At 59.7% G+C, this 13377-nt stretch overlaps 6 protein-coding genes across 6 annotated transcripts; 2 read left to right on the top strand and 4 right to left on the bottom strand.

Moving 5' to 3' along the window:
• Positions 1–562: 562 nt before the first annotated feature.
• DL89DRAFT_267785 (methionine aminopeptidase) lies at positions 563–2162 on the bottom strand. Its single transcript, XM_040887665.1, has one exon. It carries the CDS (start codon positions 1775–1777, stop codon positions 671–673), a length of 1107 nt encoding a protein of 368 aa, XP_040743292.1. The 5' UTR covers positions 1778–2162; the 3' UTR covers positions 563–670.
• On the top strand, positions 1950–2369 carry DL89DRAFT_223864 (uncharacterized protein; the record flags this gene model as incomplete). The annotated part of the gene is made up of 1 exon (XM_040884661.1): positions 1950–2369. One exon carries the CDS (start codon positions 1950–1952, stop codon positions 2367–2369), a length of 420 nt encoding a protein of 139 aa, XP_040743291.1.
• A 61-nt stretch (positions 2370–2430) lies between these two features.
• DL89DRAFT_224051 (uncharacterized protein) lies at positions 2431–6258 on the bottom strand (the record flags this gene model as incomplete). Its single annotated transcript, XM_040884673.1, has 2 exons — positions 2431–5815; positions 5924–6258. The coding sequence occupies 2 exons, from the start codon at positions 6256–6258 to the stop codon at positions 2431–2433; spliced, it is 3720 nt and encodes a 1239-aa protein (XP_040743290.1).
• Positions 6259–7106: 848 nt separating this feature from the next.
• DL89DRAFT_293224 (Mal s 6 allergen) lies at positions 7107–7601 on the bottom strand (the record flags this gene model as incomplete). The annotated part of the gene is made up of 1 exon (XM_040890372.1): positions 7107–7601. The coding sequence occupies one exon, from the start codon at positions 7599–7601 to the stop codon at positions 7107–7109; it is 495 nt and encodes a 164-aa protein (XP_040743289.1).
• Positions 7602–8005: 404 nt separating this feature from the next.
• DL89DRAFT_293223 (bola domain-containing protein) lies at positions 8006–8354 on the bottom strand (the record flags this gene model as incomplete). Its single annotated transcript, XM_040890371.1, has 2 exons — positions 8006–8056; positions 8187–8354. 2 exons carry the CDS (start codon positions 8352–8354, stop codon positions 8006–8008), a joined length of 219 nt encoding a protein of 72 aa, XP_040743288.1.
• A 205-nt stretch (positions 8355–8559) lies between these two features.
• On the top strand, positions 8560–13277 carry DL89DRAFT_257834 (WD40 repeat-like protein; the record flags this gene model as incomplete). Its single annotated transcript, XM_040885556.1, has 2 exons — positions 8560–8655; positions 8745–13277. The coding sequence occupies 2 exons, from the start codon at positions 8560–8562 to the stop codon at positions 13275–13277; spliced, it is 4629 nt and encodes a 1542-aa protein (XP_040743287.1).
• Between the last annotated feature and the right edge of the window lie 100 nt (positions 13278–13377).

Here is a 13377-nt window from a genome sequence, read left to right as displayed (position 1 = left end):
CACGGCGGCTTCTGCCGGTTGCATGTCGGTGGCCCGCTGGGGAGTTGGAGCGTCCCACTCGGACCGTCGGTTGGTGCTGTAGCGATCTGGGCCGTGTCGATCCGAGCCGTATCTGTCTGTATGGAGTCGGTCGGAACTAAATCGGTCTGTGCCGCGGCGATCTGAGCTGTGCCGGTCTGTTCCACGCCGATCTGAATTGTATCGATCTGATCCGTTTGAGCTGTGTCTATCTGTGTCGCGACGGTACCCTGACCGCGGTCTGCTGTGGTCTCGCCGCACCGGAGACCGCTCACGGCCACCAGCACCCTCTTGACGACCTGTGCGTGACGCAATCCCACTGCGGTACGCCCCGTGGCGGCGACTGCGGCGATGCTCCTCCATGCGCCGCTGCGCGCTCAAAGACACGCCGCCTGGATCCGACGGCGTGTCAGCGCGACGGTTTCGTAGGTGTGCACGCACGTTAGGCTGCCGAAACACGATCTTTTCTTCCTTGTCGCTCATGGTGAAAAAAAAAAGAAGGAAATATGCAATGTGCGACACAGTTGATTTATAGCCATTTGGGATTTATACCAGAACATTGGATGTGGGTGGTTACGGTAGGTGCTTTTTTTTGTTTTTGAAGTGTATTCAGATGAGACAGAACCCCGTGAGGGACTTCACAGAGAGCAGTTTAGCGCTGGGTACCAGGCGAATCCTCCAGGCGCTTGGTCAGCACCTCGTAGCCGGTCTCGGTGACCAAGATCCCGTGCTCAAACTGCGCACTGCGCTTGCCGTCGGCCGTCACCGCAGTCCAGTTGTCCCGCCACGTCTGGTCGTTAAACCGGCCAACATTGATCATGGGCTCGATGGTGAACACATGTCCAGGCCGCATCACACCAGCCGCCTTGTTCTTCGCATAATGCGGCACATTCGGCGCACAGTGGAACATCTTGCCGACACCATGCCCGCAGTACGTGCGCACGACCGAGAAGCCGTTGGCCTTGGCATGCGATTCAATCGCCGCGCCCAGATCGCGGTACCGCGCACCGGGCTTGACCAGCGCAATGGCGCGGTCCAGGCACTCGCGCGTAACACTGACCAGCTTTTGGCCTTCCTCATCGACATTGCCCACCAGATACGTCTCGTTGAGATCGGCGTGGAAGCCGTCCTTGTAGAGCGAAATGTCGATGTTGATGATGTCGCCGTCGCGCAGCGCGCGCTGGTCGGGGATGCCGTGGCAGATGACCTCGTTGACGCTGGTGCAGACGCTCTTCGGGAACCCGTAGTAGTTCAGCGGCGACGGGTAGGCCTTGCGCGCAATCGTCGCCTCATGCACCACCCGATCGATCTCGTCGGTCGTCACGCCCACCTTCACGGCACGCGCGGCAATGTCAAGCACCTCGCGGCCAAGGCGGCACACGTGACGCATCGTCGCCGTCTCCGCCTCCGTCAGCACCGAAATTTGCGCGTTGCCGTAGCTCTGCTCCAGACGGGACACGCCGCCCGATGCGTCTGCGTAGTCGGGCCGCGGAATGTCCGCTGGCACCGCCCGCCGCGGGCTCAGCGGATACTCGGGGCGGATCGTCCCCGTGTAGGGGTAGGACGGGAACGGGTTGTACGTGGCCCGCGGGTTCTCGACCTGGTGCGCGTCCTTGTGCGCACCCCAGCTCTGCCGGAAGCACTCCTGCGAGCAGAAGAACGAGCCCTTGATTCCGAGCTTGACGCACGTCGGGCATTGCAGCTTCGCCGCCTTGTCGCAGCCATCGCGCAGGCACGTGTGTTGAGATGCGTCGCTCATTGTTGTGCTTCTAGGGTTGGATCTGAATGAATAAAAAAATACGAGAGCAGAAGAGAAATTGCGGGTAGCCAAAATGCCACCACCACCACCACCACCTGCCAACACAACAAAAAAATTTTCCCATCTGTTGCGTGATCATGCTCGCTTTTCCCTTCTACCGCTCCGCAAGACAATGTCCTCGCTCACACCCCTCATTTCCAAATGCAAGGTCAGCTCCGTGCTGAACCGCGACGCAAAGTCCTTCGGCAAAGCACACCTCTTCGATGCCAGCCTCGAGACCTGCTGGAACTCCGACCAAGGCTCGCCGCAGTACATCCTTGTTGAGTTCGCCCAGCCCGTCAAAATTAACAGCGTGCTCATCCAGTTCCAGGGCGGCTTCGTCGGCAAAGACATCGAGCTCATTGACGCCATCAAGGCTGCCAAGATATGCAACCTCTACGCCGACGACAACAACAAGCTGCAGTCGTTCGATGTCCCACAGGAGGAAGCCGTCATTGGGCGCTCCCGCATCAAGATCCTGTTCAACCAGAGCACCGACTTTTACGGCCGCATCGTCATCTACTCCCTCGACTTCGTCGGCTCCACTGCGTAGCAGATGATGTAGTTTGGTTCATTTTTAAAAACCCACTATAGAAAAACAGTAAATAACCCCCTCAGAGCACAACCGTCGCCGTGCCAGCCAGCGCTGGGAACCTGGCCAGGCTATGCAGTCTCTCCTGCACCTTCTCCGCCCGCGCCCGCAGCGACTGCACCACCGTCTGCTGTCGGTACAGCTCAAACTCCGGCTTCTTTGCCAGCGGCTGCCACGCCGGCTTCTTCTCGGCTTCCTCAGCCGGCTTCAGCCTAACCAGCCGCGGCATTGCTGCCAGCACACATGCCTCGCGTGCAACCGTCTTCGCCTCACGCACCGCCGCGCTCACCTCCGCCGATGCCGGGCCGCCCGCAGCCGCCACCAGCAGGGGCTTCCGGAGCTGCTCAACCGCCGCGGCTCCACGGTACACATACTTGCCGCGCAGGTGCGCGTTCTCGCGCCGCAGGAACCCTACCGACTCCTGCAGCACCTCGATCTTGCGACGCAGCCCCGCCAGATCCGTCGGCAGCGCCAGCCCAGCCTGGTCGCTCGGCACCGCCGCCTTCGCCACCGCCGTCTGCTTGATCTTGCGGTTCTCGCGCTCCAGCGTATCCACCTCCCCTTGCAGGCTCTCGATCGCCTCCTCGTACGTCCGCTCCTGCTTCTGCGCTGCTGCCAGCAGCTGTTGGAGCTGTTGGACCTGGTCCGCCTGCCGCCGCATTGTCTCCGTGCGCTTCTCCAGCATTTCGGTCTTCACGCCGTACTCCTGGATCGCCTGGTCCCGCAACTTCAGCTCCCGCGCCAGGCTGATGATTTCCTCGTTCAGCGCCTCCGTGCGCTTTTCCACCTCTGCATTGCGCACCAGGCTCGCCTTGAACTGCGCTGCGCGCTTGACCCACGGCGCCTCCACCCCAGCCGCCCTCGCCAGGTTGCTGTCGTCGCTCGCCAGTGCCAGCGCCCGCCCAACCTCCTGCGCCAGCCTCTGGGCCGCACTCAGCGCCTGCCCCAGCACCGTGGCATCTGCGTTACCAAACACCTCCTGCGCCACTGTGTTGAGGTCGCCAACCACCCGGTCCACAGTAACCTTGTCGGCAGCCCTGTCCTCCTCGCCACCTCCCTGCGCATAGTATTCCTGGATCATCGTCCGCACCTTGGTGCAGTACACCTCCAGTTGCGAGCTCTGCCGCAGCGCCTCGCCAACCTGCGCGCTGATACTGTCGTTGCCACACAGATCGCCTTGGATCAGCTCTTCTGACCGCTTCAGCAGCTTAACCGCCGCCGCCTTCGACGCCTTGCAGTGCTGGATCGTGCTTGCCACCGCCGGCAGAACCTCGCCTGTCATCCGCTGCCTGTCCTCGGCAGAGAACACTTCAACCGGCTCCGCTGAGCCGTCCACTGAGCCCTGCCCCGATGCCAGTAGCTGCTCGATGTAGAACAGGTTTGCCAGCTGCACGTCAGATCCGAACGCTAGCTGCCCAACTGCCACGCCCAGCCGCTGTACCCCCGTGGCTGTCTTGCTGCCCGTTGGCACGTGCGAATCCGCCAGCGCCAGCATCTGAGCCGTGAGCCGCCGGATCTCGGGCAGCGAGTCAGTCGCCCGGAACTCCTCCTTCTTCATCACGTCAATCAGCCCGTTGAGCCGCCGCTCCGTGCCCTGTGCATCCACAAACAGCGCCCCGAGCTTCATGAACTCCGTCTCGCTGCATCCCGACAGGTGCCGCACAAGCACCGCCGCCACACCCGAGAACTGTGCCAGCTTGCTGCGCACCTCTGCCGTCGCAACAAACTCGTCCGATACATTCGCCTCGGTGTTCTCGTCCTGCTCCAGCTGCTTGCAGAGAATGTCGCTCTTGACCGCCAGCCGCTTGAACGCCAGCACCGACTTGAGCGCATCGCCTTCCGACTTGAAGAAATGGTCGGGCAGGAACGGCTCCGTCATCGCAAGCTGCTCCGTCGCTTGGTCAGCCTCCAGCCGCCGCATCTCCAGATCAACCGCCTTGGCCTTGGTCTTCAGCATCGTCGACCGCAGCTGCAGATTCAGGCTCATCATCTCCTGCGTCTTGCTCGAGAAGCTTGCCACCTCTGACGCCTGCGTCTCCTCGCGCTCCCGCAGCCGCTGCAGCTCGCCCTGCAGATTCGCTACCAGCTCCCGGTACTGCTTGATGTTGAACTGGTAGTCCGCCATCGCCTCCTCCAGCTTGTCAATGCGCCGGTTCTTGTCGTTGACCGTAACCATCAGCCGGTCGATCTCCGCCTTCAGCCCTTGCTCCTCCTCTGCCCGTGTCTCCTCCATCTCGTTGTTGACCTCGCACAGCGCCTCCAGGTTCTCGATCACGCTTTGCATTTCCTCCACCTTGGCGCTGAGGTTCAGGTTGCGCTCAGACAGATCCTCGATCATCTCCTCCGCCCCCAGCGCCTCGTCCAGCCGCTCCTTCAGATCCTCAACCTGCGACTCTGCCACCTCCAGCTTCTCCCGGTAGCGCTCCGCCTCCTCGGACAACTCCTGCGCAGCCTCGGCCTCGCGCTCAAGCTGCCGCACCCGCTGTGTCAGTCGCGACTCGGTATCATTCGACACGTCGCGCAGCCGCACCAGTGCCTCCTTCAGCCGCTCGCTCTGGGTCTTCAGCTGCGCATAGTCAAGCGCGGTCGCGCCGTCCGGGCTGTCTGCCAGAACTGCGCTGTGGTCGCCCTCCTGCTTGTACACATCCAGGCTCGCGCTCGCCTCGTCCAGCTGCTCACGCAGCACTGTCACATCCTGCGCAATCTGCTCGGCTCTCTCCTCAGCCATCTCCTTGTCCAGCGTCAGAATCTCCATGGCATCGTTCGCCTCGCTGTACATTAGCTCAAACTTCTCGCGCGCGCTCGTCGCCTCCTTCAACTTCGCCTTCAGGGCCCGCATCTCCTCCTGCTGCGTCCCCACCTTGGTCGCCAGCTTGTCCCGCACACGCAGCGCTTGCTCCGCCTCGGCGCGCATCTTGTCCGCCTCCTGGATCCGCTGCCGGTCCTCCGACCGCTTCTGCTCCAGGAACTTGTACTTTAGCCGCAGCTCCTCAAACTGCTTCAGCGGCACCGTCTGCGCGCTCATCGTCGGCGCCGACCCTGCTCCAAATGTCGAAGACTCATCCATCGTCAACGCCGGGCGGTATGGCGTGCGCTGCGGCTCTGTGGGCTCAGGCGTGGTCGGCTCTGCATCTCCCTCCTTCTTCTCCTCGTCCTTGGGATCTACCTCCATGGCCACCGCCTTGGTCGGCGTCTGCATGCGCTCAGCCACCTCTTCACCCACCGCTGCATGGCCCAGTGGGCTCGGGGTCTCATTACGCGCCTGCGGCAATAGCTCCCGCGACCCAGGCCTGCTTCCGCCCTCGCTAACCAGGCTATGACGCGACGCACTGCGCGCGCTGCTCGGAGACCGGAGTCCCGAGACCGTGGTCCGGCGAGCTGCGATCCCGCTTGCCCCCGGCAAATGGCTCGCTCCACCCGCCCGTATCCCGAAGCTCCCGCTGAGCCGCTGCGCCGCCCCCGCCGTCTGCGATCCGGCCGCCAGCATCGACGTGCGCCGCGGCGTCTTCAGCGACTCTCCGCCCGCCGGTCTGCCTAGGCGCGGCACGCTTGACGGCGCGCTCGCTGATGATGCCACTACCTTGGCCTGCGACGGCCGCACAAACATCCCGTAGTTTGGCGCACACTCAAAGTACCGCTTGCCCTGCACGGATCCGTCGTTTTTGCCCCGCGGCTCCTCCAGCTCCACACCGCACCACCGCCCGGTCGCAAACCCGGTGGTTCCGCTGAACCGCACGATGCCGCGCATGCCCTGCACTTCCACAAGCTGCCCAACATTTGGCCCAGACACAGAGCCCGCGCGCGCACGCGGTGTGCCTGCGCCTGGTTCGTCTGCCTGTGGCGAGCTCATCTAGGTCCGAATTCTATGAGAAGGGTGTATTTGGCTGATAAGAATGAATAAGAAGTGGTTTGGAATTTGAAAAGGTAGGGGATTAAATGCGGAAGAGTGGTTGTGAAATTACAAGAGAAGAAAAAGCGAAACATAGCAAACAGCTGGCAATGTTTTCAAGATCGCCACCACCATAAATGCGCCGACGTTTTGTTTTTGTTTGGTCTCTGGGCACTCAGCCACTCCTCGATTTGGACAAAACATCGGTACAGCATCGCATAGACGCAGCCAGCATGTGCACGTCTACCCCGTTTCTACGCAGACCATATCGGGAAATACACACGATGTTAGGATGCAGCCAGGCCTGGCCCAGCCCTACGCTGCCAACGGTGCCCATGGCTGCTTCTTCTATCTGCCGAGCCGCGACGTAGGCTCAGCACCTCCCATCGACACTTGGACTGCAAATGCCCTTACCCTTGAGTACAGCAGCTTCACAGACTCTCGAGCCTAGGAGACTACAGTATGCAAGGAGGAACAGGGGTTGGGTCGGGGGAATAATGTGGCATTTGCTCTATATTGCCTGCCATATTGCACGCGTGGATGTGTTATTAACTGCCAACAATGTGCCACATCGTGGAGCACTCCTGACTAACAAGCTCACTCACGCCAGCCGAATGTAATCCACGCAGATTCCTTGATCAGACCACACCGAGTTGCTACCATGCCGACGAGGGGTATATCTACACATGCGTGTCTGTTCGAGCATCAGCGCGTGGGTTGACTCATTTCATTGAACACAGCACTGGACGGCAAAACGAGCCAAAGAGCACTCCACAAAATAGAAAATGGCGGGTATAAAACAAGGCAGCTTAGAGCTGGCCCGACTTGGTGATCTTGACCTGAGCCGAGGTGCGGCCAGTCTGCGAGCCCAGACCCTCGACCTTGCGGACGACATCCATGCCCTCAGTGACCTTGCCGAACACGACGTGCTTGCCATCGAGCCACGAGGTGGTCACAGTGGTGATGAAGAACTGCGAGCCGTTGGTGTTGGGGCCGGCGTTGGCCATCGACAGGACACCCGGGCCGGTGTGCTTCAGGGCAAAGTTCTCGTCGGCGAACTTGTTGCCGTAGATCGACTTGCCACCAGTGCCGTTGTGGTTGGTGAAGTCACCACCCTGCAGCATGAACTGGGGAATGACGCGGTGGAAGATCGAGCCCTCATAGCCGAAGCCCTTCTCGCCAGTGCACAGAGCGCGGAAGTTCTCGGCGGTCTTGGGGACAACATCGGCGAACAGCTCCATCTCGATGCGGCCGAGAGGCGCGCCGTTGGAGGCGACGTCAAAGAAAACCTTGGGGTTCGACATGGTTGTAAGAGCAAAGAGTTCCTAAGTGCAATAGCGGACAGCAAGTGGTTTAGCAGCCCTGTTTGGTGTAGACCGAGACGACGCGAGAGGAGCTTGGAGAATGCCCAGACCGCGATCTGGACGACGGGACCGCGGGCCTTGCGACGCGAGACCTGGCCGCCACGGCCAGCACAAAAGCACACGAGCAGCAGTACGTACCTGGAAAGTGCGAAAAAGTAAAACAAAAGCGACTATTTCTGAGGAGGGAGAGTGTCTGGCGAAGAGTCTTTGCTTTTATATGGATTTGCAGGCGGGACTGAAAATTTTATTGATTTGACAGACTTAGGATTGGGGGCGAGAATCAGCCTGCGGGCCGCAAGGCGAAATCCTCAGAAGACTGAGGAACAAAGGGGCGCGCAGCTACGTCACGCTGTCTGGGCCTGAGCAGCCTCGTATTGGCTCGGCGAGTAGTTCTTCTACGACAATGGAGAGCTGGCGGTTAGCATTGGCATGCTGACAGTGACAACAAACAGGGAAACAAAGAGCTGCTGGTTTGCTACTTGCCTGCGAGAAGGCGTGAATGCTCTTCATTTCCTCCTTGAGGACCTCGTTGACCAGCCGCTGGCGCTGCAGGCGGCTCTTGCCGTCGAATGCCTCGGACACAACAATGGCCTGGAACATCGATCCGCACCCGCCCGAGACGTCCAGGACCTCGACATGCGTGGCCGGCAGCTCCGCCATGAGCTTGTTCTTGATGTCGTCGGCCGAAGTCATTGCGTGCTGGAAAAGTGATGAGTATTGTGCAGGGAGAAGCGATCGTTTCGCACCCAGCGTGGCCATGGTTCTCGCTGATAATCAAGCCAATCAGCGCCCGGCCGGTTTATGGCCTTCCAGCTCCGCTGCCTGCCATTGGAACGTCACTCGCCTCTCTCTCTCTGAAGCTGTAAAACCACCCCCTATGCAATTAGACACAAGCAAAATGGCCCTGCGCAGCGTGTACACGGGCCGTGCCAACATGGGCACTCTGGCAATAACCACCCACCCGAGCAGCGCAATTGCTGGCCAGCTGTTTTCGGTAAGGCAGACTGCTGCGAATTTGCCTGCTGCGCGCTTGCTGCGAGTCATTTATCACTCAAATCCCGCTCACGTTTGTCCCTCGGCTAGGTATATGCCTCAGGACACAGCCTGATTGTCCATGGAGACAAGGCAGAGCATGTCGTTGAAGTCAGGCACGCGACCATCAGAAGCCCGATATCGTGCGTATTTGCATCGCGGCATGGCCAGCTCGCGGCGGTTTCAGGCGCAAACGTGGCGGTGTTTCAGCCCAGTGAGAGAACACCAGCACAGTGGGCATATGCGTCGCACTTCACAACAGCCGATGAAACCCAGACACCAACTGCTGGAGCATGGCTTGGCGAGGACCAGATTCTGCTTGGATCTGGCGACCAGCTGGTGCTGTGGCAGAACCACCCAGAGAAGGGCTGGAGCACGACATGGCGGAAGCGTACAGCAAGCCGAGTTTCGTCAATAGCTGTGTCACCTGACGCCTCGATGTTCGCCACAACGGCTGCTGGCGGACGACTAGTCAAGGTGTGGCATGCACAGTCCCTGGGTGGCGACTACATGCGGTTCCAGTACATTGCTCATTCGTCAGCCGTGCGGGATATCTTCTGGAGGCAGGCTCGTTCGTCACAGGAGAACCCAGTTCTCTACACAGTTACACGTGATGGTCGCTTCAATGTCTGGACATGCTCTGGCAGTGGCACTCGCTTTGCGCTGATAGCCACGGCTGATCTGGCAAGGGAACGAACTGCAGACCTGATTGCCGGGAACAGAAAACCCCGACGACTAGTTGTGGCACGTGTTCTCGAGTTCCCCAGAAGCGACTCGGTGGAGCCGCAGCCAAGCCCACAGCTGGTGCCAGGCGACTGTGAATCGGCCACCAAGCCTGACTCTTTCAGCAATCCGGAGGTATTGCAGGATCGGGAGGCCGACAGCCCCACATCACATGCTGAGACTGATAAGCAGGCTGTGTCAGAAGTACCACCAGCAGCAGAGCCCGAGCCAGAATCCGTGCATGTGCTCACACCATCGCTGAAGCCAAAGATCAGGCCTACCCGCAGTAGGTCTCGGACTGCACTCAGGCTTGCCCAGCCGCCTTCCCCGCGGCCCACCCCAATGAGTTTGCCGCTATCCCCTGAGCTTGACTATGTGTACGCGGCGTTCAGTGATGGGTCTTTTGAGATGTGGGAGATCCAGCACTCTGCGGGCACCTTTGCCATCCCAGAAGTGCAGGCTGTCTTGCGTACACCACCGATCAACACATCGTTCCCAGCGATTCCTAAAATGGCACACCCCCCTTCGCAGATGCTCCAATCGCTGCTCTGGCGAAGCACTGACGACGGCCTCTGCCTTGCAGTCGCCGATACCGTGGGGCATGTCTATATATTCAATGTTCCCAAAGAAGGCGATTCGAGTGATGGCTCAGGCGTCAGCCCACTCCGCCTGGTGCATCTCTGGGACGGCCACAAGGAGCCGGTGTTTCATATCAGCGTGGATCCATACAGCCAGCGCGTGGCCACCCATTCGGTTGAGGGCGAGCTGCTGATCTGGGACAACATTGTCACGCCGGAGCGGTCGCTGCCGATCTCGCGTCGCATGGAACTGGAAGGCGGCCGGATCCGGACCATTGCATGGGCGCCCAACGAGTCCGAATTCATTGGAGCCACCGACAAGAGCGTGTACCGACTGGTGTATGGCACTGACTCTGAGCAGTGGTCGCCTTGCGACACCAGATTCCCGCAGATGGACACGTTCGACCATATCTTTACTTACCCATCAAGCTCATCTGAGCCCTCTGCCAGCCCGGGCGGCGGCGAGCTAGCATACTTCATCTCGACCATCAACAAGTCGGACAAGGCAGTGCAGACATGGCGTGTTGCCGGGCCCAAAGAGCCAATTGCCTTTGTTGATCGCTCAGTACTGAAACAGGCAGCCAGGTTTGACCGTGCGTCACGTGTGATGCCTGTTGCACATCCGTTCTTCTCTCGCGACAACATCATGGTCACATTCGATACCGACAGCGGCCATATGCGCATCTGGGGCATCCGCACCTCGCCCAAATTCCGCTGGTTTTGCTCAAAGAAGCACCGCCTGCCCAAGATGGAGGCAGCCATGATCCGCTACAACTCTATCGACAAAGCCGCCATTGTCTCGGTCAACGAAGACGGCTCGCAGGTCATCACGATCTGGGTGTTCTCGTCTGCATCTCGTGCCTCTCACTATCTGCCCGCCGGCACAATCCATCCACGCAGCAAAGACGACAAGGTGTGCGAGATCCGCTGGTACCTGACCGAGTACGCGCAGTCCTACCTGGGCATCCAATGGGCCGACCGCATCGACATTTACTGCCAGGAGCGCAATCTCGACGACGCCTGGCTGTGCATATCAACGATCCGTGCATCGGAGTTTGGATCAGACACAACCATTGGGTCTTTCTCGTTCACGGCTGCTGGCGAGCCCACATTCTCGATTGGCCGTAAGCTGATAGTGTATTCGGAAAAGCTGCCGGATGGCAAGCGCATCAGCGAAGTTGCCTATGAGGAGCATGGCGAGCTGCCGTACATCCACCCATCGGTACTAACGGAGCTGATGTCGTGGGGCCAGATGTCGGCAGTGAAGAGCCTCCTGGCTCAGCTCTACGACTACATACGTGAGCGTGATATCGACCCAAAGAGCAAGGCGCAGCTGCCATCTATTTCTCTCCAAGATCTCATTGCCCCTGATGATACGCAGCCATCCAGCCAGTCCAACGGTACTGCACCCAAGGCGAGCAGTGTGCGGGCACGGTACTCGATGCTGTTCAACTCTGGACTCGACGACAAAATCGATGCAGGCAGATCTGCTGCATCCGACTTTGCTGGCTTCAACCGGGAAAAGGCCGACTATATCGTGGAGAAGCTGGCTGAAATGAAGCTCCCTGGGATCTCTCCGCTGGACCAGGCCCGACTCATGTCGATTGTCAGCACGCTGGCGGTCAGTTCTGCCAAGGATCAGCCCCTCGATGGCATGGGTACACGGTACCTGATCAAGCTGCAGCTTCTGGAGCTGGAGAACAAGCGGCTGCGTACTCGCCAGCCCAGCGATTTGGCGTACCGCGAGCTCAACTGGGCAATGCACAGCAACTCGCAGGCCATCCTGTTGCAGATCTGCCTGCAGCAGCACGCGCCAGCGTCAGGGATGACATGGGAGGACGCCCGGCGTATGGGCATCTTTCTCTGGCTCAACGACATCAGCAGCGTGCGGGAAGAGGTCGAGAAGATGGCGCGCAGCATCTTTATTGCAACGGGCCGCGATCCGACGCAGTGCGCAATCTTCTTCTTGGCGCTAAAGAAGCCACGGCTCTTGCTCGGTCTGTGGAGAACTGCACACACTCACCCGGAGCAGAGCAAGATGCTAAGCTTTCTGTCTAACGACTTTACAGTGCAAAAGTGGAAGACAGCGGCTGCCAAGAACGCATACGTGCTGCTCAGTCGCCAGCGGTACCTTGACGCTGCCACCTTCTTTTTGCTGTCGAGCAAACTAGCCGATGCGGCCACAGTGTGCGTTGTGCAGCTGAAGGACATCCAGCTCGCAGTCACCATCTGCCGCTGCTACGAGGGCGACAATGGACCGGTGCTGAGGAGTATTTTGTGGAATCATGTCTTGCCAGCAGCCCTGAGCTGCTCGGACCGCTGGCTGGCCAGTCTGGTATTCGGCCACATGCACAAGTACGATCTAGTTCTGCGTGCTCTCACTGACTCCCTGCCTAAGCTTGCCGTGGAGCTGGAAATCGAGACCACGCCATCAACCAACGCGTCGATGTCGGAGCTTGACACGGAGCTGCTGATGCTGTACCGGAGCATGATCAACTACTCGGTGCACTACCGCGCACCGCTGGTGACCCAGGCAGAGCTGATTGCGCAGACCATCACCATCTTTGAGTGCCTGGGCCTGCCTGTCATGTCACTGGTTGTGCTAGAGTGGTGGCGCCGTGAGTTGTTTGAGCGGACGAAGGCCAGTGCTGCTGCTCACAGCCTCACATCGGCTGCATCCACTGTGCAACACACGCCAGCCCTGAGCAAGAGCGCCAGCCAGGCAGCCGATCAGCTGTCGTCAGGACAGCTGGACATGAGCTCGTTCGGTGCGTTTGGTATGTCTGCTGCGCCCAAGCCCAAGCCAGCGCCTGCCGTGGACCCCATGGCGAGCGGAATGCTCGACATGACCTCCTTCGGGTTGCTCGGTGCTCCAAAGCCTAAACCCAGCCCTGCTCCAGCCGCTGACCCGGTAGCCAGTGGTATGCTAGACATGAACAGCTTTGGGTCGATGTTTGCTGGGTTTGCGCCAGCACCTGCGTCAAACCCACCGCCTCTGGCTGAAGATGCAGCAGCAACAGCAGCTGCGTCTTCTGCTGTCGCGAACGGAGCAACCAACGGCGCTGTTGCCGGCGACCACTTTGAAGGCGATTCATCGCTGGTGGTCGAGATCGAGGACACTCCTGTGCAATACACATGCCGCGTAACACTGGCGCTGCAGATGTACGAGTATATTGTGCGCACCATGTCCAGCGGCAACACCACCATCGACCTCGACAAGGAGAAGAAAACCATCTCAGAGACGCTGCGCCTGCCGATATCGATATTCCCCGCCACCGCGTAACTAGATCCATATTTGCTGATCAGCAAGATAACGGGCAGCGTTTTTAGGCGGACAGCCCTTTAAAGCACTTTTGAGCATGAAATTTTAGCGCCTGCCAAAG

The sequence above is a fragment of the Linderina pennispora genome, assembly GCF_002104995.1.
Source record: "Linderina pennispora strain ATCC 12442 chromosome Unknown DL89scaffold_7, whole genome shotgun sequence".
Classification (NCBI taxonomy): domain Eukaryota; kingdom Fungi; phylum Kickxellomycota; class Kickxellomycetes; order Kickxellales; family Kickxellaceae; genus Linderina; species Linderina pennispora.
Note: the sequence above shows the minus strand (reverse complement) of the source record. Positions and strands in the feature narration are given on the sequence as shown.